The 22101-nt window shown below is 39.0% G+C and overlaps 7 protein-coding genes across 16 annotated transcripts; 3 read left to right on the top strand and 4 right to left on the bottom strand.

The window, feature by feature from the left end:
- Positions 1 to 6: 6 nt before the first annotated feature.
- AT3G09850 (D111/G-patch domain-containing protein) lies at positions 7 to 2811 on the top strand. The gene has a single exon (NM_111820.3). The coding sequence runs from the start codon at positions 210 to 212 to the stop codon at positions 2553 to 2555; it is 2346 nt and encodes a 781-aa protein (NP_566359.1). The 5' UTR covers positions 7 to 209; the 3' UTR covers positions 2556 to 2811.
- An 88-nt stretch (positions 2812 to 2899) lies between these two features.
- On the bottom strand, positions 2900 to 6703 carry CDC48 (cell division cycle 48). The gene is made up of 8 exons (NM_111819.5): positions 6430 to 6703; positions 6118 to 6280; positions 5600 to 5828; positions 4707 to 5473; positions 4401 to 4622; positions 4240 to 4311; positions 3512 to 4156; positions 2900 to 3422 (listed from the first exon to the last, which is right to left on the bottom strand). Exons 1-8 carry the CDS (start codon positions 6456 to 6458, stop codon positions 3120 to 3122), a joined length of 2430 nt encoding a protein of 809 aa, NP_187595.1. The 5' UTR covers positions 6459 to 6703; the 3' UTR covers positions 2900 to 3119.
- Positions 6704 to 6848: 145 nt separating this feature from the next.
- On the bottom strand, positions 6849 to 9462 carry AT3G09830 (Protein kinase superfamily protein). 3 transcript variants are annotated; one of them, NM_111818.4, is made up of 5 exons: positions 9148 to 9462; positions 8376 to 8809; positions 8028 to 8288; positions 7831 to 7953; positions 6849 to 7750 (listed from the first exon to the last, which is right to left on the bottom strand). In NM_111818.4, the coding sequence occupies exons 2-5, from the start codon at positions 8751 to 8753 to the stop codon at positions 7256 to 7258; spliced, it is 1257 nt and encodes a 418-aa protein (NP_187594.1). In that variant the 5' UTR covers positions 8754 to 8809; positions 9148 to 9462; the 3' UTR covers positions 6849 to 7255. The 3 variants fall into 3 exon arrangements, with proteins under 3 accessions (NP_187594.1, NP_974270.1, NP_001326011.1); NM_202541.3 differs by having other exon boundaries at positions 8376 to 8788; NM_001337847.1 differs by having other exon boundaries at positions 8376 to 9462.
- A 1545-nt stretch (positions 9463 to 11007) lies between these two features.
- ADK1 (adenosine kinase 1) lies at positions 11008 to 14172 on the bottom strand. Of its 2 annotated transcripts, NM_111817.4 has the most exons (12): positions 13739 to 14172; positions 13579 to 13632; positions 13241 to 13287; positions 13118 to 13149; positions 12929 to 13030; positions 12755 to 12822; positions 12581 to 12657; positions 12385 to 12482; positions 12210 to 12280; positions 12030 to 12096; positions 11771 to 11954; positions 11008 to 11470 (listed from the first exon to the last, which is right to left on the bottom strand). In NM_111817.4, the coding sequence occupies exons 1-12, from the start codon at positions 13828 to 13830 to the stop codon at positions 11328 to 11330; spliced, it is 1035 nt and encodes a 344-aa protein (NP_187593.1). In that variant the 5' UTR covers positions 13831 to 14172; the 3' UTR covers positions 11008 to 11327. The 2 variants fall into 2 exon arrangements, with proteins under 2 accessions (NP_187593.1, NP_974269.1); NM_202540.1 differs by having other exon boundaries at positions 13241 to 13632; positions 13739 to 13858.
- A 314-nt stretch (positions 14173 to 14486) lies between these two features.
- Positions 14487 to 17453, bottom strand: IDH-VI (isocitrate dehydrogenase VI). Its single transcript, NM_180218.2, has 7 exons — positions 17008 to 17453; positions 16487 to 16807; positions 16237 to 16398; positions 16026 to 16100; positions 15720 to 15829; positions 15561 to 15633; positions 14487 to 15073 (listed from the first exon to the last, which is right to left on the bottom strand). The coding sequence occupies exons 1-7, from the start codon at positions 17197 to 17199 to the stop codon at positions 14882 to 14884; spliced, it is 1125 nt and encodes a 374-aa protein (NP_850549.1). The 5' UTR covers positions 17200 to 17453; the 3' UTR covers positions 14487 to 14881.
- On the top strand, positions 17342 to 19524 carry AT3G09800 (SNARE-like superfamily protein). Of its 6 annotated transcripts, none has more exons than NM_001337846.1 (7): positions 17342 to 17604; positions 18014 to 18044; positions 18187 to 18346; positions 18458 to 18605; positions 18700 to 18777; positions 18928 to 19012; positions 19162 to 19439. In NM_001337846.1, the coding sequence occupies exons 1-7, from the start codon at positions 17387 to 17389 to the stop codon at positions 19219 to 19221; spliced, it is 780 nt and encodes a 259-aa protein (NP_001327157.1). In that variant the 5' UTR covers positions 17342 to 17386; the 3' UTR covers positions 19222 to 19439. The 6 variants fall into 6 exon arrangements, with proteins under 6 accessions (NP_001327157.1, NP_001327154.1, NP_001327155.1 ...); NM_001337845.1 differs by having other exon boundaries at positions 17342 to 17688; NM_111815.5 differs by having other exon boundaries at positions 17463 to 17604; positions 19162 to 19524.
- A 177-nt stretch (positions 19525 to 19701) lies between these two features.
- UBQ8 (ubiquitin 8) lies at positions 19702 to 22090 on the top strand. 2 transcript variants are annotated; one of them, NM_001337841.1, is made up of 2 exons: positions 19760 to 19840; positions 19946 to 22090. In NM_001337841.1, the coding sequence occupies exon 2, from the start codon at positions 19946 to 19948 to the stop codon at positions 21839 to 21841; it is 1896 nt and encodes a 631-aa protein (NP_001319513.1). In that variant the 5' UTR covers positions 19760 to 19840; the 3' UTR covers positions 21842 to 22090. The 2 variants fall into 2 exon arrangements, with proteins under 2 accessions (NP_566357.1, NP_001319513.1); NM_111814.2 differs by having other exon boundaries at positions 19702 to 22090.
- Positions 22091 to 22101: the final 11 nt, after the last annotated feature.

Genomic DNA, 22101 nt, shown 5'->3' with positions numbered 1-22101 from the left:
ACATATTTCGAATATCCAACAATTAGATATCCTCGAAGAGAGGAATCCAAAAACGACACGAAACCCATCGTTTTAGTTACGTGGCCCATTTCATTGGGAAGAACCCAGAAATGGCAAACACACTAATAAAGAAGATCTGTGATTCTTCCTTTCGATTCATCGTCGTCTTCCCCAAATTAGGGTTTTCTGGGAATTAGGTTGATTAAATTATGCGAGGCGGTGGTAGGAGAAGGTCAAACGGTGGTGGTAGTTCTGGCAAAAACAAGGCTAAATCTCCAGGACAGAGCACGAGAACCAATCATAATTCCGCGGCGGGGTCTTCCTCCGGTGGTCGTCACCGACGTCAGAATAATACTACTTTGTTTGTTGAAGGAGGTATTCTCTCCGACTACCGAAAAGATCCTAACTTTTCGACGCCATCTCGTGGAGGAAGCTCTTCGGGAAAGGGATTGAGATCTAGAAGCATAGAGCGTGTAAAAGCTTCTGCTTCCACGAGTGGTCCAAGGAAATGCAGTGGTAATACTTATGTGTATCAATATCCTTCCATTGATTTTGAGGAAGGTTTGGATCGAAGATCAGGAGTTGAAAGTGATCAAATGAATGAAAGTCCACTGGTGTTGGGGAAGTCAGAGGCGACTCAAATTGTTGCATTTCTGGATCAAACGCCTTCGTCATCGAAAGGGATTAAGGTAAGTTATGATTACGAATACGAACCGAGTTACGTTTTGGGTGATGATTCTCATAAAGGATTGGGATTTTGTGATGATTCTGATGCTACACCAAGTGGTAGCCTTTCTATTCCAAAGGCTTTGGGAGATCAAGGTGGTTCATTTTCCCATGAGGAGGAGGGTGATGCTGTTGACGAATCTGGTGGAAATGACGATGAACTGATGCCTGATGTTGTGAAAACACCGAAAAGGAGGAATTCAGGTTTCATTTCTATAGGAGGGATGAAGTTGTACACTGAAGATGTATCTGGTGAAGAGAGTGATGGAGAAGAAGAGATGAATGATGATGATGATGATGAATCTGGAGATGAAGGAAGCAGTGGATCTTCTGAATTATCTGAGAGTGACAGCTCGGAAGATATGTTTGGAAGTTATTCCGAGATTGATGATGATGTTGCCAAGGATTACTTGGAAGGTATTGGTGGCAGTGAGATTATGTTGGATGCTCATTGGTTAGCAGAACAGTCTTTGGATAAATTAGATTTGTCGAGTGATGATAGTTCTTCAAGCGATTCTTCGGATCGAAAAACGAGAAAGTTGACTGGTATTCGTCTGCAAAAAGCTTCAATGGAATATGGTAAGAAGAAGACAACAAGAAGTGGCTACTCGGGGCATGGTAAGTCTACTAATCCATTGGCAATGGATGATCTTATGTTTGTGAAGGATCCAAGAAGTCTTTCGGGGAAGAAGAATAAGAAGAAAGAGGTGGCTAAGTTTCCCCAGTCTTGGCCTTCACGGGCACCAAAGAGCAAGAATTCCCGTAGTTTTCCTGGTGAGAACAAGAAACACCGCAAAGAATACATTGCTTTGAAGCGCCGTGAGAGAATGCTGCAGCGTGGTGTTGATCTTGCTGATATTAATTCTCAGTTAGAGAATTTTGTTCTGGAGAACGTGGACATGCACTGTTTCCAACGTATGCATAATCGAGATTGCTCTCAGGTAAGACGATTAGCAGATGTCTACCGCTTATCAAGTAGCTGCAATGGTTCTGGAAAGAAAAGCTTTGTGACGGTGACTCGAACATATCAGACATGTATGCCATCTGCCAGCGATAAACTTCGCATTGAGAAGCTAATAGGAGCTGGAGATGAGGATTGTGATTTTGCTGTCAGTGGAGGGGTAAAAGGGAAATCTGGAAGTTTAGATAGGAAAAAAGCAAAAGACTCAGCTAAAAAGCGACCTACTAGAGAGGAACGGGAGAGAAACAAAAGCAATGGGAAGAAGAGTTCTTATGCTGATCAACCTGTATCATTTGTGTCAAGTGGCATAATCGATTCTGAGATAGCTGTTGCAAAAACCTCAGTTGAAAAAGTTGCAAAAGAGGTAGCTGAAACTACTCCGGGAACCTCTAATGGAGCAGACATTGGAGCATTTGAGGTACATACCAGAGGTTTTGGATCCAAAATGATGGCTAAAATGGGATTCATAGATGGAGGTGGTCTAGGAAAGGATGGTAAGGGGATAGCACAGCCAATAGAAGCTGTTCAGCGTCCGAAATCACTTGGGTTAGGTCTGGATTTCTCCATTGACACTGAAGACCCGAGTCCGTCAAGTAATAACAATAACAACGCTAAACGGAACAGATCTTCGTCCTCCGGGAAACATGGGAAACGCATCACCCATGACAATGGTGCCTCTGGTTCAGGAAGAATCAGGGACAAAAGATTGGGAGCCTTTGAGCAGCACACAACAGGCTTTGGGTCGAGGATGATGGCGAGAATGGGTTTCGTCGAAGGCTCGGGTCTGGGTAGAGAGTCACAAGGCATAGTCAATCCGCTGGTCGCTGTCAGACGTCCTAGAGCACGTGGAATAGGTGCTGAAGGCTAAACATTGAAGTATTTAACGGTCAATGTTTGAACAAGAACAGTAAGATATCGTTTTTAAGTATGTTCATCTTCAATCTTCAACATGTGGCCTTTGTTCAATTTATGTTTAAGACTTGGGAGCAGCTTTGTTGTTATCTTGACATCAATGTTGTTGACATAATAAAGCATCCTTTCTTTTGGCTTCTTTAACCACCATTGATGCAAAAAAAAATACATCCTCGGCTCCAAGATTCTATAAAAGAAAGTACCGATCTTAGAGCATTAACATTGATATGCGGAAATTGCTGATAAGTGGGAACATTTGTGATACTTACCACTTATAAAGCAATTACTTATCACTTGCAATCTTTTTAACTTACTTTATAATCCTTTATTTTTTCCATTTGTAATGAACGACCAAACAAGTATTGAAACGAAAATTAAGAACATTGATTAAAACCCAAACACAAGAGATTCGGATAACTTAAAAACACGAGGAAAGAATCAGTATCACTTTCCCCAGTAATCCAAAAGTAGAGAATTCGAGTTTTAAAACTTAAAAAAAAAAAGGATAAAGAAGTTATCACTAATTGTAGAGATCATCATCGTCCCCAGCAGCGGCTGCAGACGTGGCAAACGGATCTGCGACTCCAGTGGTGGCACCTGAACCAGCAGAATTCTCGAACCTGAACTCAGAACCGAACCCTCTAGACTGCTGCAACGTCTGAGCAAAGGCTTGGTACTTCCTGATGTCTGCATCACTCACACTCCTACGCGCATACTTCATCGACTCCTCAAAGTGTGCAGCTTTGATCTCTGATACTTCATCCACTCCATCTTCCTCCATTGCCTCTGGGTTCTCGCTCCTCCTCTTCTCCTTTTCAATGTCCTGAAACAAAAAAAAAACATGAGCTTCAGTTCAACGATTGGAGAGTATAACAATCTTTGGATAAAGAGCTTGGCGATGGGATCTCTAACCTTCTCAATGTTTTCTCTGATGGCGTACTTGCAAGCTCTCTGGCAAATCTCAGTGATATCAGCACCACTGAAACCCTGAGTGTATTTAGCAAGTGCACCGATGTCTACATCTTTAGCAATAGGAGATTTCCTCAAGGCGGCCTTGAAGATATTGAGACGGGAATCCTCATCTGGTAGTGGAATGTAAATGAGCTGGTCAAGCCTTCCAGGACGGAGAAGAGCTGAATCGATAATGTCAGGTCTGTTGGTAGCTCCGATGATGAAGACGGTTTTCTTGGCATTCATTCCGTCCATCTCAGTCAAAAGCTGGTTCAAGACTCTGTCCGCAGCACCACCTCCATCGCCACCACTTCCACCTCCTCTCTGAGTTGCAATGGAGTCGAGCTCATCAAAGAAAAGAACACATGGAGCGGATTGACGGGCCTTGTCGAAGATTTCACGAACATTTGCTTCACTCTCTCCAAACCACATTGTCAGAAGCTCGGGACCCTTGACACTGATGAAATTAGCTTGGCACTCGTTGGCAATAGCTTTGGCCAAAAGGGTTTTCCCACATCCAGGAGGACCGTAGAAAAGGACTCCCTTTGATGGAGACATCCCGAATTTCTCAAACTTCTCTGGGTGCTCGACTGGGTATTGAACAGTCTGCATTTGAACAATCACACGGCTCAGGTTACAAATTACAATTAATAGACAGACCCAAGCAAAAGTAAATATTAGCAATTTACCTCCTGGAGCTCTCTCTTGACATTCTCAAGACCTCCAATATCATTCCAAGAGACGTTGGGAACCTCCACAACCTGCAAAGCAAAGAAGAAAATTTGGAATGAGATTTACGCAAAGATACAATCTTTGATCTCGTTCTAAGCAGAGTACTGTCAATACTCACAGTTTCACGAAGTGCAGATGGGTTGCTGTTCCCGAGAGCAGTGTGGAAATGTTCATTAGTGACTGCCATGGAATTGAGGATTTCAGCGTCTATGGAGTCATCTTCCAGATCAATCACATCCATCTTCTCCCTGATGCATTGCAGGGCGGCCTCTGTGCACAAAGCTGCAAGATCAGCACCGACGTAACCGTGTGTGTCCTTTGAGATCCTTTCGAGATCCACCTGGAAAACAACCACAAGAAGAATTTAGCATTCAATAAACATTACACTCAACAAACACAGAAAAAGCTATGACTAGAAAATTACATCTTCAGCCAGCTTCATGTTCTTTGTATGGATCCTCAGAACTTCAAGACGTCCAATTTCGTCAGGAACTCCAATATCGATCTCCCTGTCAAATCTTCCAAACCTTCTCAAAGCTGGGTCGATACTGTTGGGGCGATTGGTTGCTCCCATGACGATAACATGAGCACGAGATTTCAGTCCATCCATTAGCGTAAGGAGCTGAGAGACAATCCTCCTCTCAACCTCTCCATTAGTCTTCTCTCTTTTCGGTGCAATAGAGTCGATCTCATCAATGAATATGATTGAAGGCGCATTTTTCTCAGCCTCCTCGAATGCTTTCCTGAGGTTGCTCTCACTCTCACCAGCCAATTTGGACATGATCTCAGGTCCGTTGATACAGAAGAAAAAGGCACCCGTTTCATTAGCCACAGCACGAGCGATCAAAGTCTTTCCAGACCCAGGTGGTCCATAAAGAAGAATTCCCTTCGGTGGCTTAACACCAATCGACTTGAATAGCTGTGGATGCCTCAAGGGAAGTTCAACAAGTTCCCTAATCTGAGCCATCTGTTTCCTGACACCACCAACATCATCATAACCTACATCATCTAGCCTTTCTTCATCCTCTCTCTTCACAGGCTCACCCTCACAGAAAATCTCTGTGTCTGGAGCAACCACGCAGTACTCAGCAGGATCTGTCTCTATAACTTTGAACTCCACACTCCTCATTCCTCCTCTGACTAGGAAGAGATCACCCTTCCTCACTGGACGGTATGCCTCAAGGAAATAAGCTGTTGAAAAGAATTCAATCTTTGTTAAGAAATCACTCTAATAATATCTCAAACCAAACAAGAACATCCAAAGAAAAATCAAAATTGCATAACTGGATAAGGATCTAAAACAAAAAGGCAACTTACGTTTCAGGTAAGCATCAAATAGGTTTCCAGTCACTCCTTCAACAGTATCATCAACAGGCAGGATGTGAACACGCTTTCCGTACTTGACGTCTGGGCATTGGTGAACAGATATAACATCTCCCAGTCTAACCCTCAAGTTAGATCTGACTACTTTATTCATTCTGATCTTTGGCTCCTCACATGTCTCATCAGCAAGAGCAATGCAGACAGTGTCCTTCCTCTTCTTACCCTGAAAGCCAAAATCCAAACCAAATAAGAACTCATAAAGACTACTAATACGAATCATTCACCAAGACAGGATCAGTACAAAAGCAAGTCTTTTTATTTTGTATAATACCTAAGATCATAAATCACTTGTTTCAAAAGACCACAAACCCTAGTTTATGTAGAACCACATAAGAATCCATTAATCAAGCAAGGAGAAAAAACCCTAAATTATGTCTCTTCATAGAGACAGAAACCAACCATTCAATATCTCAATCAAAAGAGAATCCAAACAAACAAAAGCAAACCCAAACCTTGATGAGAATGGTATCACCACGGAAGAGCTGAAGCTTCTCCATGGTTGCAGGGTGAAGAGAGACGACGGAGTTATCATCGTTGATAGCCTCATCGACGACGAGACGGTTCGGAGACTTCTTCCTCTCGAGAATAGCAGTACTGAAATCTTTCTTCGATTTCCTGTAACAACAACAAAGAAGATTAAGATTCAACTATAGAAACACAAGATCAACCAAAACCCTAATCCCCAAAATCGAAAAACCCAGACTTTAAGAAGATCCGAAAAAAATCCCGATCGGAAAACCAAAATCAGAGATCTGGGTACTTACGAGTCTGAAGATTCAGCTGGGGTAGACATGATTGAGTTTGAGATTAACGAAAGAGTTCCCTGAGAAATCGAAGAAAGTTGAGAGCTTTTTCTTCTTCTTTGGTTTCTTCTCTGAGAGAGAGAGAGAGATGGATTTGTGATAATGGGATCTGAAAGAGCACAGATTTTCTCTAATTATATCTCTCTACGTTTCTTGTTGGAAAAGAGAGCTCTTTTTTTTTCCTTTATTCTTATTTTCCTTTTTGTTTCTTATCTTCTAGTAATATCAAACCGACCCCTATTGTTTTACTTTTCCCAAATATTCACCCTATTTATGTTATGTGATTAGAATTCTAGAAACTTCTTTTTCGTTCAATTTTTTCCTCCATTCCACAAGCAATATCAATTTCCTACCTATCGACTAATATTCTTTTTCCAACTACTTCTCCCAAATTTCAGTAGTCCTCCAGACCTTAAAGCCCATAATTATTTTCATTTTATTTATGTTTGTGATTTACTTATGGTAATTAATAGGAACTCTTAACACATTACCACAAATATACACTTAAGCACGAGTAGATTGATCAGCTTTGGAACAAAACTCTGATAAGCCGTTCTTGCTTAATATACATATCTTACTAATTTAGCTGTGGTTACTATTCATAAGTTCATACAAAAATCATATTTCATCATTTTAGAATCTTTCACAAATCTTCATATATAATTATCTTTATGTATGTATATGAGCTTCATCTTGATCTCGCTAGAATCTTCAACCTTCGGAATCTCCATGAAACCTTTCTTGACTCTTTTTTTTGCTGTAAGAAGAGGTTGAATTCTATAAGCAGTCAACAAGCTCTTATTGTCTTTGGATTCCATAACTTGCCAAACCAACCTCCTTCACCGCCACCACCATTGTTCTTTCCTCTCGCGTCTCTCGAAGCTTTTACACTGTTCAGCGGAACTAGCTGTGGGCTGCCATTTCCTGAAGAAGCTTCCACAATTTTGTTCACCATCTCTAAAACCTCACTCATCTTGGGACGTGCCTTTGAGTTCCTAACCAAACATCTGTTGGCCACAACTGCTAGCTTTTGAACCGATTTGATCGGGTACTTCCCTTCCAGCCTTGGATCTAATATGAGCTTGAACTTCCTTGTGTCAGATAAATAAGGTCTCACCCATTCTAGAAGCTTCTGCTCTCCCTTGGGTCTGTTTCTGTCCACCGGTCGCCTCCCAGTGATAAGCTCATAGAGGAAGACTCCATAACCCCACACATCGCTTTTCGATGTGAGACGGCCGGTTTGAATGTATTCAGGTGCTGCATAACCCATTGTACCTACAACCTAATAAAGCCAAAGAAACCCGTTCAAAAACATACCTGTTTTTCAATCTTGCAACCAAAAGAAGTGAATGCAGAACTTACATCAGTAGAAACATGGGTTAATCCTTCAGATGGACCTAAACGAGCCAAACCGAAATCTGAGAGCTTTGCTTTCCAGTCCTCATCCAAAAGAATGTTCGAGGACTTGAAATCGCGGAATATTATCTGAAAAGCCAATAAATAAAAGTTAGTCAAGAGAGTGAAATGAGATCAGTAACGTAGCAGAGTCATCATATTACCTGAAACTCCATTTCTTCATGCAGGTATGTTAATCCGCGAGCTGCATCTTGGGCGATTCTCAGTCTGAGGTCCCAAGTAAGAACTGTGAGTGACCGAGGGGATAAGTGGAATTCAACACTTCGGTTAGGCATGTATTCATAAACCAAAAGCCGTTGGATTCCACGTTCATCATCTTCTGCACAATAGCCAAGCAATTTCACCAAGTTTGTATGCTCAACTATTCCGAGGAAGTTCACTTCCGTAACCCATTCCTTATGCCCCTGCAACATCCAAGAAATGAGATAATAGTGTTAAACCAGTGGATGAGTAACAGATCTTGAGAACAAGATTGGAAAAAACAGACATACCTGCAACCCTCTTTTACCGAGCTGCTTCACTGCGACTTCGATTTTAACTGACGAGTCCTCTAAGTTCCTCACTGTGCCCCTGAAGACACAACCGAAACCGCCTTCTCCAATCATAACAGATCGGCTAAAGTTCTTTGTTGCAGACTTGAGATCAGTAATGCTGAACTCTCTGAGATTACTTGCTCTAGTAGACACCGGAGGGTACGAGTTCTTCCTCCCCATGGATGATTCTGTGCTCGTCCCAGAGACATCACGAGAGTTGAACTCTGACCCGCTTCGGTTTATTTCGCGGTCAGAGAAGATAGAGGTCAATGAAACCGAAATAGGGGTCTTCTGTTCCCCTCTCTTATCCCCACCAGAGAACAAGAAACACTTCATTATCGAGAGGAGATTAAAATACCGATGTTTGTCCACTGCAGGACACCAATAAAACACTGATAATGATCATATAACATATACCGAACCACAAAATCAAAACCATTGAAGCATATTATCGAACAACTAATCTGCAAAGTACAAGCATTTCCAAAGTTAAGGCTTCCCCCAAGTACAAAACCACTTAACAGAGAGGAAGGCCTTTAGACCCAACAGATCCAAATTCTTTTCCAAGTAACACAAACCCTAAGTTCCAGTGAGTAATAGAAGGGATCTCGAAGCTAAAAGTAATCAAATTTCGCAAGTTGATTCCAATAAACTAAAACCCAACAGCAACATAAAGAACTTTGACTTATTGAACAAGTATATAAAAAGCAAAAGATGACACAACTCTCACCTTTGAATTTACTTTGTATACAGAAAAAAATCAGAACAGCTATCAGAAGAAGATGTAATTCAATCGTCAGAAGAGAAGGAAGATTATAATTATCATGAAGTGGTTAATGAATCACGATACAAAAGAGATCGAGGATTTGAGAAGCTAAGCTTCCGAGAGAAATGGATTTTAAGAAGCTAAGCTTCCGAGAGAAAGAGGTCGAAGAAGAAGAGGAAGAAGAAGTCGTCACACGGCAACAAAAAAAAAACGAAGTCTTTACAGAGAGAGATAGCTAAAGTCAGCGAAAGAACGAAGAACTGAGAATTTAAATTGGACAAAACAAATGAATTATTTGTTACTATTAAAAGATGTTTCCAAAATTAATATTCTTTTATTAGACACACAATCACACATAAAAACAACGTTTTCATTTCTTTTTCCTTTGACTTGTTCAACGGTGAGGTGCTTAGAAAAGTAGCCAACAGATCGATCAGTGTATCTAAATCACTTATGAGTTATGGTCTTATTTAGTAATAAAATCTTACTTATTTCAACAACATCATTTTCTATTGTTTAGGGAATTTTACTATGACAGAATAAATCTTCAAATTAATGGAATGCGAATAAACGATGGTGAAACGTTTTAACATACAAAATAAAACTATCTACAAAGTCTACAATAAACGACGGTGAGTGACTCAAGATGTATATGATTATGCATTTATGATAGACAACTCAACCAATGTTTGAGCTTTTGAAAAATAAATATTTTTTATAGATTATGTATAGATAATATAGTCACAGTTTTATAATTTTCAAGTATTCATTAATGTTGTTTTATATTTAATGGTACTAACTTACTATCATCTAACATCAACCATCTGTTGCAAAAAAAAAAAAACCATTGTTAAATATCAGTGATTGAAAATCTATAACAATACGAAGTTTTATTCTTAAGGTGGGTGAGTCGGCCCATGATGCCAAAATGGTTTCCACTTTCCAAAGTGGTTCAAAATATAATCTTACATAATTACATTAATGTTTATGTTAACAAGCATAGTTCTCTACTACTAATCTTATTTGTTTATGGTAATCATGAGATTTGCAATGGGGAAGTGGAAGGGATATTTCACTTGGGTCACCTAGGAGATTTCCTAAATCTTCCTAGAACCTAGAGTACATAAATTTAACGACAAAGTTTAGCATTTTCACACAAAAAATAATGAATTAAAGAAATCCTCGGTATTGGTTTCCGAATCCCGATTGATCTATATGTTTCTTAAAATCTTGTTTGGTAATTTGTACCACTTGTTGAGATACCTTAAACCTTGGTAACTTAACCTATTTATACGATTATGTTAAACTAATCCATACCACTTTGTCGTGTTGCTTACGCTTGCTGTGTTACAATTTGCGGTTTGATCCCGGTTTTGTACTTTTCGTATTGATATTATTCGCCTTCACTCAAATCTCGTAACTTCACGTACGTACCAATAGATGTTAAAACTAAAATGGATCAAATCATATTTGACTCGTGGCCTTTCCCATGCCAATTTATGCACAAATTCGTTTGATTAGTATACGTAGAAGATAAGAAAGTAGAACTGTACAAGTGAAGTAAAAGTCAAAGTTGTTGATATCGTCCAAAGTCAAAAGTCTTTTACGAGTCATACTGGTCCTACTTTACATTATCAAATACATCCAAAACGAGACATTATACTTGTCATTTCCATGATTCAATAGAAATTGTTCTATACATGTGCCGACACAAAAGATTCTGCAAATTTTCTTTGCATAGGAATGTCCAATGTTGTTTCGTTGAACCGAACCAAATAGAATTCGAACAGAGAAACTAGTTAATATAACAGTAATGTACATTATAGGGAATAATGATCATTCAATTATTTCATGAAATGAAGCAAGTTCAAACAAAAATAGAGGATAATTACATCCATGAAGATATAACAAGTTATGAACATTTTGACATTTGGAATATCATACTCGGCCTAGTATAGTAATAATATTTATTAATCATAAAAAGGTACAATAAAACCAAGCCAAAACACACACTCAATAATAGCTTAAAGCCTCAAAAGGTGATACAAGAAAACAACATAGAGTTTATTTGGGTCGTATAATAATAATCACCAAAATCTCATTCAGAGATAAAACTAAAAGGATGATTTGTGCGACTTCTAGATTTAGTTGAAGTCTGGTTTCTCAGGGTAAGTGCAACCAGACCTCTGGATCACTACGTTTGACGCGTAGCATCCTGCCCTCACACACTCTTCAATCCCCTTTCCGTGCACCAGCTGGGACAGAAACCCTCCCACAAATGCATCACCTATGAACACAGAGAACCAAGAGGGTTAAACCACCGGAATTAGTTTACTTGAGACTGATACAAAATGTATGATAATCTTCTTATTACAATATAACAAAGCAAACGGTTTGGTAAACCTGGATTTGGATAAGAGTTTTTATGCTATAATTAGATGAGTGGTTGATATCATCAAACAATAATAAGCTTTTAACTCTTAGCTATAAGTTAAGCTGTATCTAATCTAGGACGGAATGTAGCAAATTCGAGCTGCTGTGACTTAGTTAGAGTGCAGTTAGTGAGGCCTGAGTTCTTAACAAATACCTGCACCGTTGGTGTCAACAAGCTTCTCTTTGGGGAGAGGGATGACTGGGTACTTCTTCACTTTTCCATCCTCAGCGACAACCACAGGATCTGCGCCTTGTGTAATCACAGTAGTCCTCTTGTATGTTCCAGAGGCTTTGGGTAACTGGGACATCTTGATGGCTATTTGCTCAACATCATCAGTCTGTATAAAATATAACCAAACAGATTAATAAACTGTCTTTCTTCAAACAATACAGGGTGAAATTTCGACAGTTACCTCCCAGCCGTGAACCCTGGAGAAGGTTCTTGCCTCGGTCTCATTGCCAAAAATATAGTCCATGTACCTGGTCCAAGCAAGACATTAGATGCAGCGTCTTGCTTTTCAGTATATCGCCAGTGATTAGTTTAGGCAATTATAAGATGGAATAAATGGATCGAGAGATTAGGATGTGCTTACGGCAGGCACTTCTCCTGAACATCTTTGAAGAATTCACAGATGAATGGAGCAGAAAGGTTCATCGTGAACACCTGTCAAATATGTGAGCATATCAGGACTGTTCATGCCAAAGACAACACTGGTAGGAGAAACAAATCACTGTGCCTGGCTCTCATAAAGGATCATGTATTCATACCTTGTTGTTTGCAGCAGCATGTTCACGTACCAACTGAATGGATTCTGGTGATACCGTGAGGAAGAATCCAGCAATGTAATAAAACTTGGCCTTCTCAACTGCCAAGAAAGAAATATGTTTCACAAAATCTCAGATAACTCCAACATATGACAATATCCGATCTCAGAATAAAAAGGTCAGAAGATGAGTTTTGTACCCAGAGCCCAGTTCTCAGGCTTCTTCAAGTGTTCAACCTTGTAGCAATTAGCAGCAGAAAGATTGGCAATGAGCGATCTGCAAAAGGGGAAACACGCCTCAGTACAACTCAGCAGAAACACATCTTATTAAGACAAATGATAAGCAGACATAGAAAGAATTATTGTAAACTGACCTTTCTCCACCAAGAACACAGACACCGCAAGTTCCGGTAGGTGTTGCCTCATCTTCGTAATAGTGGACCTGGATACAGAACAAGCGCAGATTAACAGTCTATTTCCTGATGATTGAACATGAAGCAAAACCAACCACCAATAATTAATAATTGATAAACATAAAGCAGACTCACATAGACACCAGCTGCTGTAGCATCCTTCTTCATTGCCTCTCCGTATTTGTCCTTTCCAATGGATCCCATGTAACTGGTTGCCCCAGGAACTTGAAGCATCCACTGCAGTAATCAAAGATACCATTCATTTAGCAAAAAAAGGTACTAACTTCAAAACAAGTATGAGTAGAAACCGTAATTATCCTTTACCTGGGCCACTTTGATTGAGTTCTGGGTAGCACCTGAAAGCCAAACGAAATCAAGAAAATATCAAAAATACTGCAAATACACATGAACACCAAATGTCTATTGATAGCTCAAAAGATGAATTACCTCCAGCAATGTATTCAACATTGAACTTCTGGCTCATTTCATCGTACCTAAACATACCAATTATCATGTGAATAAACAAAGAGTATTTGAAAAATAATCACTGTCATATTAAAATCACATCAAGAATCACTTAAGGGCAATGAAAAATCACCACACTTGTGTCTGTTTCCCTTAAACATAGCACTTGTCACAATCAAATCATAATTCTTCTACGCAGATTACATATACATATCCACATCAATTACAGAACAACTTGAAGAGTAAATACTAATCAATCCTCATTATCACCATTTGAATTCAAATGCACGCTAGGATTGAGAAAAAGTGAATTCACTTACATGGGCAAATGTTTGTCCTCTGCGAGAATCGCATTGTTCAATTTGATGTCGTATCTGTCACGAATTCAAAAGAAAGCATTAGAATTCAGAGAACCCATAAAGAATATCGTAAACACAAACAATCTAGATCCGAGCGAAAACGATCCGGATCTGAGCTTACTTGTCGAGAAACTGTTGGTCGACGACGGCAGAGACGTCGAGGAGTGGGTTTCCCATTCCCAAAAGGATTCCATCGAAATCAGAGGAAGCCATGGATGATGATGTTAGAAGGATTTTCGAGGAAAGGGAAGAGGTTCAGATCTGGTAAATGGAGGAGCAAGTGTTTTGTGTGAGTGAAGTGTTTGTGTTTATAAGCTCTGAAACCAAAGTAGGTATACCAAAGATAGATTCTTCTTCTTCCTATTATTTTATATATATTATTTTTTAATGCATATTTATCTTTTTTTTTGGGCAAAATAATGTATATTTATATATTAGCTCAAAATCATGCATAAATTTGCCATTGGAATTTCTAATTCTATATTAAACCAAATTTTAGTATAGTTCATTTCATTCAACTTCATTTGTAGAGAAAAGTTAACTGAAACAAAATTTATGAGTAACGAAATAATTGATGAAATAGAGTAGTGTTGTTGTCAAATGCAGCTATATACGTCCCTATCCCACCAACCCACTTGAGAAAAGTGTCAACACATGTCCAAAAGTCTATTGGATCTTGTTGTAAGAACATAAAAATTCTAATTAAGTTGTTTCTTTAAGAGAGAGTTAAAAACAATGAGAAAACCAAATGTGACAGCATTGCAACTTACAAAATGAATAGGAAAAAGATTGAATTTGTCGGTGGCATTGAAAAGTCCTGAATCATCCACGTTGGTTTGTTTCAGCATTGAAAGTTTTCACTTTTCAGGGTTTGAGAGTTATGTATTCATTCATTCACAGAGAATAGGCAAACAATTTAGGTAAGGACAAAAGGGACGATATTATTATTGTTGAAAATTCACAGAGAATAAGACATAACGCCAAACAATTCAGGCAAAATCCACAAACTGTAAATGTGAACCTTTTGATGGATTCTTCCAATATCTGTATCCTTCTTTTGTTATGGATCTTAAAGGCAGAAGAAGTAATACAGCTCTGCAAGAACTTCAAATCTAAGGAAAACACAAGTCAATGTCTAAAGCCTATGGCGGCTTTGTTTCTCCTCATAGGAAGAGGATCAATATGTAGAAAAATTTTGGAGTGAAAATCCAAGAGGAAGATCCAATAAGTAAGTAAGGAAAGAATTATGGTTTTTCACGGGTGTTTAGAGATGATCACAGATGGCTTTTGTGAAATCTGTTGTAGTTGAGGAACCTCCGAGATCAGCAGTTCTATACTTTCCCTCGGCTATTGTGTTGATGATGGCACTGTGGATTTGCTCTGCTTGTTTGTTGAGCTTCAGGTGCCGCAACATCATCACTCCACTCAGTAGCAAAGCTGTTGGGTTCGCCAGGTTCTACACAACACCAGCAAAGAATAACAAACATGTGGATCATAAGCTAAAAATCGAATCAAGTTCTGATATTGAATAGTGGCAAGATAATATCTAAACCCACTGTATTTGAAAACATGATTTATTTATTAGACTCCTTAACCCTCAATGCTAGGTTGGCCAGTTATTAACATCATTCAAGTACTACAAGCACGATCATCCAGTAAGAACCATTCTACAATATAAACTAGACAATAATCCATTCTACAATGAAAGCTTCTGAATGTTCAACCAAGAAATGGCATAGAAGAGAGTAATGGAGAATCTTCTCTCAGGAACAGCTTCTATCATACTTAGTTTTAGGGTAAAAGTAGGCAAGTTCACTTAAATTTGTCAAAATCTGTAATGCAGTGTCTAAATCCTATTTACTCTAATAATTTAACAAGTTAACAACAACTCTATGCATCAAACGAATTTAGAACGATGATAACATCTAAGAATGATGACTAACCATTCCAGCAATATCAGGTGCAGAGCCGTGAACAGCTTCAGCAAGGGCAATACCATCCTCCCCAATATTCATACTGGAACAAAACATAATAAGAGCATAAGATGATTGCCTCATTTTCATACTAGACAATAATCTGTGAGACGAAGAAACAAATGTTACCTAGGAGTCAGTCCTAGTCCCCCAACAAGTCCAGCACACAAATCGCTGATAATATCTCCATAGAGATTTGGCATCACCAAGACATCAAAAAGTGCTGGGTTTTTCACAAGCTGTCAGAATTAAGATTATCAATCCCACATTGTTCCATAAGTAAAATTAGCGAAAAGCAGACCCAAGTATGGGTTGCTGGGAAATCTAACCTTCAAAATCAACAAGATTATCCCAAATACTAACTTAATTAACAATGAGATTGACCTTTACATAATTTGGAACAAAAGATAGGGTGGATATCATGTTATAGCTTACCATCATACAGCAATTGTCAATAACAACCTTCTCGTAATATATCTCAGGATACTTCGCAGCAACTTCATCACAACACTGCAAAGCAGGAAGCAAATAAAAACTTGTCTCAGAACAAAGGTTAAGAAAAAGAAGCCAGTGAGAGACTAGAAAAATTGCTATGTTCCCCTAATTGAGAAGTGCTAATGTATTCTGAGTTCCAAAATGAGCTGACCTGCAGGAAAAGACCATCAGTTTTCTGCATAATGTTGGCTTTGTGAATTGCAGAAACTTTCTTCCTTCCGTGAGTCTTGGCATAAAGAAAGGCATACTCGGCAACTCTCATACTCGCCTTACGGGTAATAATTTTAAGACTTTCCACTACACCCTTGACGACCTAGCAAATAAAAATGACAAATCATCAACATGGCTCTAAAAATGATACTAGATACAGATTCACTAAAATGACAGAACAATAGACTAACCTGGTGTTCAAGCCCACTGTACTCTCCTTCAGTGTTCTCACGAATGGTAATGAGATCAACATCATCATAACGGGTTTTGTAACCAGGAAGACTGTAACAAGGCCTAACATTGGCATACAAATTCAGCTCTTTCCTAAGAGTAAGGTTCAAGGAACGGTGACCCTTTCCAATTGGAGTAGCCATTGGTCCTTTCAAACCAACCTTGTTTTTAAGCACAGATTGAAGATTATCCCATGTCAAGAAACTATTGGTTCTAGGATCTACTTCAGTACCAACAAACTGTTCGTCCCAATCAATAACCACATCAGCGGCAGTAAACACCTGGATCAGCATAAAGGGAAAACATTTTCAGAACCATCAGCTATAAACTAAAAAAAACAAACTTTATGATTCAAATCTCTCCCTTGACACGTCTCAAAAAGTATTCAGACATTATGGTTCCTAAGAGTATCCAGAATCTATAACAAAATTTATATGGTAACATAAATTACACAACACCAAAGTAGATTGAAAAAAGGGACCTGCTTGACAGATTCAGCGATTTCGGGACCGATCCCATCACCGGGAAAGAGAGTAGCTTTGATCGGAGTGGAGGAGGAGAAGAAAGCCCTAGAAACGGAAATGAACGGACCGGAGCTAGAACTCGAAGTCCCGAGAATCTGGCTCGATCCGTTACCGATAAGCCGTCTCGCGAGAAATGCTGTCATGGTCATCGCTTCCAGCCTCAGAAGGACGCAGAGAGAGAAAGAGAGGAAAGAGGAGACTTTTTGCTGCGTTGGACCTGAAAAAGTTTACTTTTATACCTTCTCTAGCTCCAGCAGAGAAGCAGAGAACATTTCGATTTCCATGAAATAAAACGGCACAAAGTTAGTGTCTGAAAATAAGAAACGGCATCAGCCTATGTTCTTAAACGGCCATGGTCAAATGAACCGGATATCAATAAATTATAAAAACCGGTCAGATGAAATTAAGCATTCAGATCCCGATAAGCAGTGTGACACTGAAACAGCGAAAGGAGCTCTCTCTCACTCCGAGGCGATTTCTTCTGTCTCGACGATCTTGCGCTTTTCACATTTGAATCCTCCAATCCATTACTTCTTCTCCGATCTTTTATTCCGGTGATCCTTTGGATTATGATTATCGAGATCCATTGCTGCCTATTTGAGTCTTGAATCATTTGTTTGCGTTCTCATCTGTGCTTAGTTATGTGATTCTCCGATAAGATTTAGTTATGTGATTAATGCATGTATGTATCAATCCGAATTTTGGTGATTCGTTGTCTATTATTAAATACGTCAATCTCCATTTGTAATCCCTGGTTGAAATAATAGCTATCTTGTCATGGAGATCATCAACATTACATTTACTACACTACACACATAATGTCACATATGATCTTAGTATATGTACTCTTTTGTACCAGTGACTAGAACAACTGTGAGTGTGGGTTGAAGTTTTTAATATCTTGTTAAAATCGAAAGTTTTTGACTCAGATACTACTTGGTTTTGTTTTTGTCACTGTTTCAGGTACATCTCAAGTCTTACAACAATGTCTCCTGTAAGTACATATGCATTATATGATTGTATTTCGTATTCTGTTAGAATGTGTGTATGTTGCCGCAATCATACAGCTTTGTAGGAGTTTTACTCTTTTTTTGGACTGGAACTTAATTACTGACTTTCCAATGTACATTGAATAGGATTCTTGTCCTTTGGTAAAGAAGATTCTTCTTCTAGACTCTGAAGGAAAGCGTGTGGCTGTCAAGTATTACTCGGATGACTGGCCAACTAATGCCGCCAAGTTAAGTTTTGAGAAGTATGTATTCTCAAAGACCTCTAAGACCAATGCTCGTACAGAAGGTAAGACTACATAACATTTTTCATCTACACAATTTCTATCATGTTTCCTGACTTCGTGTATGCTTATATACTTATCTCTTTCAAATAGCCATATCGATGTTTTATGTGCAGCTGAGATCACACTGTTGGACAGCAATATTATTGTCTATAAGTTTGCCCAGGACCTTCACTTCTTTGTTACTGGAGGTGAAAATGAAAACGAGCTCATCTTAGCTTCTGTTCTTCAAGGCTTTTTTGATGCTGTTGCACTTCTTCTGAGGTATTTGTTTGACTTGACAACTGAATATGCCTTTATTTATTGATCAACCATCTCCACAACTAAAGTATGATGCATCCCTTTTTTTTTTTACCAGGAGCAATGTGGAAAAGATGGAAGCCCTTGAGAACTTGGATCTCATCTTTCTATGCCTTGATGAAATGGTCGATCAAGGGTATGCAAGTTTAATAGTTTAGCCCTACACGACAATTACATAAAAGTCTTAAGCATGCTAAAGATTTGCTCAACCTTTTTTAAGCTTGTCCCATATATCTTAGCAGTTAGCTATTGTCTGATTGTGGCTTATTATGGAATATGTGTTAAGGGTGGTTCTTGAAACGGATCCAAACGTCATTGCGGGGAAAGTAGCAATGCAGAGCACAGAAGCTAGTGGTTCACTCTCTGAACAGGTAACGACACTTTTGACTATTATTGTTACATCTCCCTGTGGAAAAGCAATAGTCTTGATTTAGTTTTGCTATAACTTTGGTCTGGTTTGGCTATAAACACAAACGTGAACTTCTAATTTGAACCCTCTGTTTACATTTCGGTATTGCAGACACTAACACAAGCGCTAGCAACAGCTCGGGAGCATCTGGCAAGAAGTCTGCTTACATGAGTTCCATCATGGCGACACAATAATAGAAGCATGGACTTCAATTTCTATGTTGAGCAACTTTTTATTTTTGAGTCTTTCGGTTTGAAAGTCTCTAATAATTGAATTCTGCAAACAAACTCTTAAAGTTTGGTAGTAAAGGTTTGATTATATATATAGCTTTGTGCAATGCATGAATGTTTTTGGAGAGTGGAATTTTATTACTCTAATTGAAGTCTAAACTCTAAGCAATTCAGGAATATTTCATTTTCCAAGCGATTTCAGATGCTAGTGATCTTGTAAGGTGAAGAAAGACTAAAGTGCCACCCCTCAGAACCTTCTATTTTGAGGTGCACGCCATATCAGAAGAGCAAGAATTGTTTTGGTTCGTATTTTATAAAAATAATCAAAGCAAGAATTGTTTTGGTTCGCATTTTATAAAAAAATCAAAGCGATAAACAAGATAATACTAAATTTCGAATTATTTAATTAACAGATTAAGTCGAATATTTTATAATTATCGAAAGCTGATTTAAATCCAAAACTTTTCCTCTTCTATATAAACTGAGAAACGCTTTTACTCAAACCCTAAATCGATCGTTCTGCAAAAGTTTTCTGTGAAGTACTACTACTCTCTCTCAAGGTATTTGTTTCTTCTATCTCTTCTCATCATCTTTTTTCGCCTGATCTTTTTGGTTCTTACCATTCAGAATCCTCCTTTCTCTCCCATAAAAAAAATTGTTTACAGATGACAATTCAAATCTACGCAAAGACTCTTACAGAAAAGACCATAACACTTGATGTTGAAACCTCCGACTCCATTCATAATGTCAAGGCTAAGATCCAGAACAAGGAAGGCATTCCTTTAGACCAGCAACGACTTATCTTTGCTGGTAAACAGCTCGAGGATGGCCTTACCTTGGCTGATTACAACATCCAGAAAGAGTCAACTCTCCACTTGGTTCTGAGGTTGAGAGGTGGTATGCAAATCTTTGTGCAGACTCTTACGGGAAAGACCATAACCCTTGAGGTCAAAAGCTCAGACACTATCGATAACGTCAAGGCCAAGATCCAAGATAAAGAAGGAATCCTTCCTCGCCAGCAGAGACTTATCTTTGCAGGTAAGCAACTCGAGGATGGTCGTACTCTTGCCGATTACAACATCCAGAAAGAGTCAACACTGCATCTTGTCCTTCGTCTTTGCGGTGGTATGCAGATATTTGTGAGTACCTTTTCCGGTAAAAACTTTACCAGTGACACCCTCACCCTAAAAGTTGAGAGCTCAGACACCATTGAAAATGTCAAGGCGAAGATTCAAGACAGGGAAGGTTTACGCCCGGACCACCAGAGGCTTATCTTTCACGGTGAAGAGCTCTTCACCGAGGATAATCGTACTCTTGCGGATTACGGCATCCGGAATAGGTCAACCCTTTGCCTTGCCCTTCGTCTTCGCGGTGATATGTATATATTTGTGAAAAACCTTCCTTATAATTCCTTTACCGGTGAAAACTTCATCCTAGAAGTTGAGAGCTCAGACACCATTGACAATGTTAAAGCTAAGCTCCAAGACAAGGAAAGAATTCCTATGGACCTACATAGACTTATCTTTGCTGGTAAACCGCTTGAGGGTGGTCGAACCCTAGCACATTACAACATCCAGAAAGGATCAACTCTGTATCTGGTGACTAGATTCCGTTGTGGGATGCAGATTTTCGTCAAGACCCTTACCAGAAAGAGAATAAATTTGGAAGTTGAGAGCTGGGACACAATCGAAAATGTAAAGGCCATGGTTCAGGATAAAGAAGGGATCCAACCACAACCAAACCTGCAGAGGCTGATCTTTCTTGGTAAAGAGCTCAAGGATGGTTGTACTCTTGCGGATTACAGCATCCAGAAAGAGTCAACACTTCACCTTGTCCTTGGTATGCAGATATTTGTGAAACTCTTTGGCGGTAAAATCATTACCCTAGAAGTTTTGAGCTCAGACACCATTAAAAGTGTTAAAGCTAAGATTCAAGACAAGGTAGGTTCACCCCCGGACCAGCAGATACTGCTTTTTCGCGGTGGCCAACTCCAGGATGGCCGTACTCTTGGGGATTACAACATCCGGAATGAGTCAACCCTTCACCTTTTCTTTCATATTCGCCATGGTATGCAGATATTCGTCAAGACATTTTCATTTTCCGGTGAAACCCCTACCTGTAAAACCATTACTCTAGAAGTTGAGAGCTCAGACACCATTGATAATGTAAAAGTTAAGATCCAACACAAGGTAGGAATTCCTCTGGACAGACAGAGACTTATCTTTGGTGGTAGAGTGCTTGTGGGTAGTCGAACGCTACTAGATTACAACATCCAGAAAGGATCAACTATCCATCAGCTATTTCTTCAGAGAGGTGGTATGCAGATTTTTATCAAGACTCTTACCGGAAAAACCATAATTTTGGAAGTTGAAAGCTCAGACACGATCGCCAATGTAAAGGAAAAGATCCAAGTTAAGGAAGGAATCAAACCAGACCAACAGATGCTAATATTTTTCGGACAACAGCTTGAAGATGGCGTCACTTTAGGGGATTACGATATTCATAAAAAGTCAACTCTTTACCTTGTTCTCCGTCTCCGTCAGCGTCGATATGACTTTTGAGTTTTTTTTAGCGCTTTGGTTTGTTTTTTTCTCTCGTTATGTTTTACGTTTTGATGGGCTCATAAATGGTCTTTTACCATTCAACTTTAAAGTCTTATCAATAATAATTTTCTTATTTTTTTATTCCGCAGTGTAAATCTCAATTACCATCGGATTAATCCTGATAATGCACAATATTGTTATCGAAGAAGCAAGAGCTAATGTTTAATTCATTTAGTCGGCTAGTTCTTTTTTTTCTTTTAGTTGGCTAGTTCTTAGTA

This window comes from Arabidopsis thaliana, chromosome 3, assembly GCF_000001735.4.
Source record: "Arabidopsis thaliana chromosome 3, partial sequence".
Lineage (NCBI taxonomy): Eukaryota > Viridiplantae > Streptophyta > Magnoliopsida > Brassicales > Brassicaceae > Arabidopsis > Arabidopsis thaliana.
The sequence above is the reverse complement of the archived record's forward strand: the minus strand, read 5'-3'. Positions and strand labels throughout refer to the sequence as shown.

Excerpts from the sequence above, each read along its gene's own strand:
- IDH-VI (NM_180218.2), bottom strand. The coding sequence starts at position 17,199 with ATGACCATGACAGCATTTCTCGCGAGACGGCTTATCGGTAACGGATCG. Across the intron at positions 15,830-16,025 it reads TTGACAATTGCTGTATGATG|CTTGTGAAAAACCCAGCACT; the intron begins GTAAGCTATAAC and ends TAATTCTGACAG. Across the intron at positions 15,634-15,719 it reads GGACTAGGACTGACTCCTAG|TATGAATATTGGGGAGGATG; the intron begins GTAACATTTGTT and ends GTTTTGTTCCAG.
- ADK1 (NM_111817.4), bottom strand. The coding sequence starts at position 13,830 with ATGGCTTCCTCTGATTTCGATGGAATCCTTTTGGGAATGGGAAACCCA. Across the intron at positions 12,097-12,209 it reads GTTCAGGAGAAGTGCCTGCC|GTACATGGACTATATTTTTG; the intron begins GTAAGCACATCC and ends TGCTTGGACCAG. Across the intron at positions 11,955-12,029 it reads CCAGGGTTCACGGCTGGGAG|ACTGATGATGTTGAGCAAAT; the intron begins GTAACTGTCGAA and ends TATTTTATACAG.
- CDC48 (NM_111819.5), bottom strand. The coding sequence starts at position 6,458 with ATGTCTACCCCAGCTGAATCTTCAGACTC. Across the intron at positions 4,157-4,239 it reads TCAAGAGAGAGCTCCAGGAG|ACTGTTCAATACCCAGTCGA; the intron begins GTAAATTGCTAA and ends GTTCAAATGCAG. Across the intron at positions 3,423-3,511 it reads TCAGAGAAAACATTGAGAAG|GACATTGAAAAGGAGAAGAG; the intron begins GTTAGAGATCCC and ends TTTTTGTTTCAG.
- AT3G09800 (NM_001337846.1), top strand. The coding sequence starts at position 17,387 with ATGTTCTTAAACGGCCATGGTCAAATGAACCGGATATCAATAAATTAT. Across the intron at positions 18,045-18,186 it reads GTCTTACAACAATGTCTCCT|GATTCTTGTCCTTTGGTAAA; the intron begins GTAAGTACATAT and ends TACATTGAATAG. Across the intron at positions 18,606-18,699 it reads GCTGTTGCACTTCTTCTGAG|GAGCAATGTGGAAAAGATGG; the intron begins GTATTTGTTTGA and ends TTTTTTTACCAG.
- AT3G09830 (NM_001337847.1), bottom strand. The coding sequence starts at position 8,753 with ATGAAGTGTTTCTTGTTCTCTGGTGGGGATAAGAGAGGGGAACAGAAG. Across the intron at positions 7,954-8,027 it reads ATGAAGAAATGGAGTTTCAG|ATAATATTCCGCGATTTCAA; the intron begins GTAATATGATGA and ends TTGGCTTTTCAG. Across the intron at positions 7,751-7,830 it reads TAACCCATGTTTCTACTGAT|GTTGTAGGTACAATGGGTTA; the intron begins GTAAGTTCTGCA and ends TGGCTTTATTAG.
- UBQ8 (NM_111814.2), top strand. The coding sequence starts at position 19,946 with ATGACAATTCAAATCTACGCAAAGACTCTTACAGAAAAGACCATAACA.
- AT3G09850 (NM_111820.3), top strand. The coding sequence starts at position 210 with ATGCGAGGCGGTGGTAGGAGAAGGTCAAACGGTGGTGGTAGTTCTGGC.